The sequence below is a fragment of the Limulus polyphemus genome, unplaced genomic scaffold (genome assembly GCF_000517525.1).
Source record: "Limulus polyphemus unplaced genomic scaffold, Limulus_polyphemus-2.1.2 Scaffold2394, whole genome shotgun sequence".
Lineage (NCBI taxonomy): Eukaryota > Metazoa > Arthropoda > Merostomata > Xiphosura > Limulidae > Limulus > Limulus polyphemus.
In genome coordinates this window covers 139,280-143,898 of record NW_013668004.1, presented here as the reverse complement: position 1 = coordinate 143,898, position 4,619 = coordinate 139,280, and the positions used below count along the sequence as shown (strand labels likewise).

At 31.0% G+C, this 4,619-nt stretch overlaps 2 protein-coding genes across 3 annotated transcripts in view; one reads left to right on the top strand and one right to left on the bottom strand.

The window, feature by feature from the left end:
• Positions 1-344, bottom strand: part of LOC106466836 (haloacid dehalogenase-like hydrolase domain-containing protein 2) — a 21,039-nt gene extending 20,695 nt beyond the window's left edge. Inside the window, exon 1 of one of the 2 annotated variants that reach the window (XM_013927137.2) lies at positions 136-344. In XM_013927137.2, the coding sequence (XP_013782591.1) occupies positions 136-239 (104 nt within the window). In that variant the 5' untranslated portion in view covers positions 240-344. Of the gene's footprint in view, positions 1-73 lie in introns of both variants that reach the window. The other variant, XM_022394907.1, reaches the window with a different exon arrangement.
• Positions 345-2,323: 1,979 nt separating this feature from the next.
• The window catches only part of LOC106466840 (transcription initiation factor IIA subunit 2-like), a 9,006-nt gene continuing 6,710 nt past the window's right edge, over positions 2,324-4,619 (top strand). Inside the window, exons 1-2 of the mRNA XM_013927143.2 lie at positions 2,324-2,508; positions 4,156-4,260. Coding sequence (XP_013782597.1) covers positions 2,437-2,508; positions 4,156-4,260 — 177 coding nt within the window. The 5' untranslated portion in view covers positions 2,324-2,436. The remainder of the gene's footprint in view (positions 2,509-4,155; positions 4,261-4,619) is intronic.

Genomic DNA, 4,619 nt, shown 5'->3' with positions numbered 1-4,619 from the left:
TCACCGAGCGTTACTCTTAGTTAAATACAATAATTTATATACTTTTTTTTTATTACACTCAAAGTATAGTCACCAGAATTGCGTATAATTTGTACTATAATTATAAAAAGTATAAATCATATGAAGTAAAAATACCGCATCAAAGCATCAACGGAGCCTGGTATAGCTAAGTTTTCTACGTGAAGAGTGCCGTGTAAATCAATTAACACTGCTCGAAGATCACCCTTTTCTAATACCATGCTTAAATTTAAATTTAATTACGGAAAAAGTATCATATAATTAGCGTATAACTACAATATACTCTGCCAATGTCACATTTCTTATATTTTTTTTTCGTACGCTGTCTGCTTAAGCGAGGCATTTTTGAATCTTACGAAATAAAAAATACGTTTTTTTTTTTTTACTAATAAAGCCAAAAACTGCTCAAACAAAACTAACACCTAAAAGTTATCACATTTGTTGTAATAGGGACATAGCTATGTTATACGTACATTATGCTGGAATGTTATTACCTATTTTTCTTATTATAAAAATATATTATAACGCTCAGTATAATCGCGAAATACTTTAATTATTAGATTCAATTTTATTTTTATCTATAAGACTTGACAAGAGCCGATGAAACTCGAAACATTAGTCTTCAGATAGGATTTATTACCCAATGTGAGCAAATATTTTCCATAGCACCACATATACCACTGCAAAATGAAAATACAAACAAGACGAAGAACGACTGATGTTAATCTTTCTTCCATGAATTGTTTATTACTTTTGCACTTTTATTTTGAGTATGATATGTTTGTAATGGGTTTGCATGAATGAGGGATTTTGGTATAACGGTTGATCAGTCTCTAAAGCCATCCAAGCAGTGTGCTATTGCTACTAGTGTAGGGGAAATAGGATTTTAGGTTGTATCTACAGAAATATTGAATGAAAATCTAAAGGGGTTATAATTTCATTGTACAGGTCACTGATTTGGCCACATTTGGAGTATTAATGTGTTCATTCTTGGGCTCCTTACCTTAGGGAGGACATTGAATTGTTGGAAAAGGTTCAGAGGATGGTTACTAGAATGGTGCCTGGGATGTAGGGATTGTCATATAAGGGGAAATTAACATTTCTGAAATTGTTTTCTCTTGAAAAAAGAAGAGTTCGAGGGGATTGATATGTTTAAGATTGTAAAAGTACTTGATAGTGTTGACGCATCATCATTTTCCCACTTAACCGCGAGAATAGTAGGACTAGGGGACATGGAAAGGTAGAAGTCATCTTCAGATGAGACAGTTTTATTTTTCTAACAGGATGGGTTGCCTCTGAAATGGACTGGCTTCGGATGTTATGGAGGAGGTAAATTTAAGCGAGTTTAAGAGAAAGCTTGATAACTATATGAATGATAATGGCTGTCTCTAAGATTTTTTAAATTTATCTATTTAGGAGTTTTAGTTTAGTTTAGAGGATGGGACAGCCGAGATGGACCAATAGGTTCCTTGTTGTTCTTAAACATTATGTTATGTTATATTAATTTTGAATATCTCTGACCCTGTCTTAGTTGCTGCTATAGTTTTCTTTTTCGATAATCATTCAAACTGAATTGATGAGAACTGACAAGCTTGAAACTACCGTTTTCTATTGGTCATTAGTGACGAATTTATTTGTTTATTTTGTTTGTTGTTCAGCGCAAAGCTATACAATTGTCTATCTGTGCTGTGCCCACCATAGGTATTGAAACTGGTCTTTAGCGTTATAAGCCACTGGAATAGGGGGGGGGGGGGTATGAATTTGTTATCCAGTGTGAATAATAGTTTTACACTAGAACTATGAAAAACCATACCTTTAATTTGAAGTTATATAACCACGGGTAGTGCACGTTTTAAGTATCTTGGTATTAAATTAATTTCCAAAAATGAGACTAAGTGAAATAACACAAGAATAACCGTTTATAAACCTCATTATAACAAATTCCAACACGTATATTTGAAGCAGGGTTTTTTGGTCGGCATATTAAAGTGTAGAATTTTATTTAGAGAAATTTAAAAAGAAGTATCTACAAAGTTTTAGCAACAGTATATTCAACACACACTTATAAAACTACTCTTAATTGGGTGCCTAACTTCGGAAAGAGGAATTTGTTATAGCAAAATCTTAAACAAAATTATTCATATGAAATTATAAGGATTTAGTTTGTCATATAATGACAAGCTCAAAAATATACATAGACGAATGTTTTTATAACTATATGCATATCTTTGGATCAATAGCAATGGTCTATGTTTCTTTTATAATAAAATCGTAGACATGTGTATATGATTGAAACTAAAAAGCGCAGCCTGTCGGTTTCAAATTGTAAGAAGAGATTACTTTAAGTAAAGCAATATTAGAGTAAATAACAGAAAATCACAGTAAGCGTTTTATAAAATAAGAATATTAATTTTAATCATGAGTTATCAACTGTACAGAAATACAACTTTAGGCCATACTTTACAAGAAAGTTTGGATGAACTAATTCAGGTAGCATTTCTTTGTTTTCGAATCTTTTGTGTATCGACCGAGTATTACATTTCTAGACTGAATGATGACTTATGACAATTTAGTCGACAATACTGACAACATACCATTTAGAGACTAAGTTACTCCAGTAATTAACAAAATATCCTAAACTTTTAAATTAAAATTGAAATAATGGTTTGCTCTGCTTCGAGACCAGAATGTTAAATTAACATTTGTAATATACTATAAGTTAAAAACATTATTTATGTTTAATTATAGTATAAGTATAATTAATTGGTATAACTATAAATTCATCAGTATTATAGCATTTTAATTCTTACAATTTACATGTTTTAAATAATCATGTTAAAAACAACATGCTAATCAAATATTCAAATGGAAGAGCACTAAAATATAAAAAGTTTTGTACTAAACAGTGTCCACTACTTACTCCATTATGAATAAGTTACACAGTCAAATTTAAAAGAATTTTAAACAACATAACTTGTTTATTAAAACGTAAGATGATAACATTAGTTTTTAAGTAAAACTGGTTCAGAGGTATGAAAACTTCATCCAGAGACGTTATAGGTAATAGCAATTACACAAATTTAGATACAAGAAGGGAAAGGCACAATTTAGGCATTTGTTGTTGCACATTTTGATAACTGTTGCTAAACATGTCAAAACGAATATTTTGAAAAAAAGAAAAGGTTAAAATAAAAGAGATTCTGATAGTTGCCTCAAGACTCAAGTTTAAGCCCCAAACAGTGTCAGAAAACCAAAATAAGAGAATGAAGAAGCACATGAGAAACCCTGTTAATTTATTGAGTGAATACACTGCTTGAAACCAATTTGAAAGATGAATGGAAGAATTTTGATAATATTAGCAAGTATTCAAAAGCAGGATTTTTCTATGATGTTTTAATGTTGCTCTGTAGAAACTGCCATCTTGAAACATTACAGAGTGAAAATTCCAGAACAATCATTCTTTGACTTGAAGATAAATCCTGAATCAAAAAAGGCAGCCCATTAGGAGATACATGTATAATAAGTTAATCTCTTTGAATCCCATGGGCTTTTTTAGAAGTAAAATGATCTGGATTCCCTTTTAACATAGGTAAATAGAACTTCTACTCATAAATAGTTGCAATTACAGAAAAAGTGCATAGTCTCTTAATGATTATAATTGCTGCTTGGTACATGTAGTTGGAAAGTAATCAACTAACCTTAACTTTGCTGCTAAAGGGACTGAAGCAAAGAGAAATTAGCTGTTTTTTTCCCCTCCAGGTAGCAGGACTGTGTATAAAACTTGTGTTTTTTTTGAGTGTTACAACTAAATGAAGAAATCGTAGAAGGTCTTTACACTTGTCTGGCAGTTGGGGAGGAGGAAGTGTCAAATGGTGAATCAATGTGAAGATATTTTCTGTTACTGCCAGAAAAAAAATTAAGTACTTACTGCATTAAGGATTTTGCTAAGAGAAAATAAAATCCAAAGAAAACTGGCAAACAAAATGTTTCCACTTAGTTACGTTTCATGTTCTTCAAGCTTTTATGTTTTCTTGGTGATTGAAGTATATGTCAGTTTTTAATATACAAGTTAACGACTTAATATGAATATTGAAATATCAACTGGATGCATACACTTCTTTATTTCTTTATTGATAGTGTGGGCAAATCACTCCAAATTTAGCTTTGAAGGTGTTACTACAGTTTGATAAAGCCATCAACAATGCACTTGCTAATAGAGTCAAGACAAGACTGACTTTTAAGGTATTGTATTTTTCATGTATTGTATAAAATAATTATTTTAAATTTTAAGGGTGTAGACAGTTTGAATGAGTATTTTTCTGCAAGACTACCCTTAAAACAATCTCTCTGTACCACAGTTAAGTTTGTTTACCAGTTAATTGAGATTTTTACTTTATCATTGTGTTTAAACAAAAATAAGATAAGTAGCCCACGTAAAGTAACCACCTTGCTGTAATTTAATTGATTAAAATCAACGGTTTCTGACTTATGATTAGAACTAATTAAAAGGTAAAGTGGTCATTAAATACAGGGTGGGCCAAAAGTAGGGTTACAGTTACTCTATTATTTGTTTCTCCTTCACAATCACGTTCACCTGACCT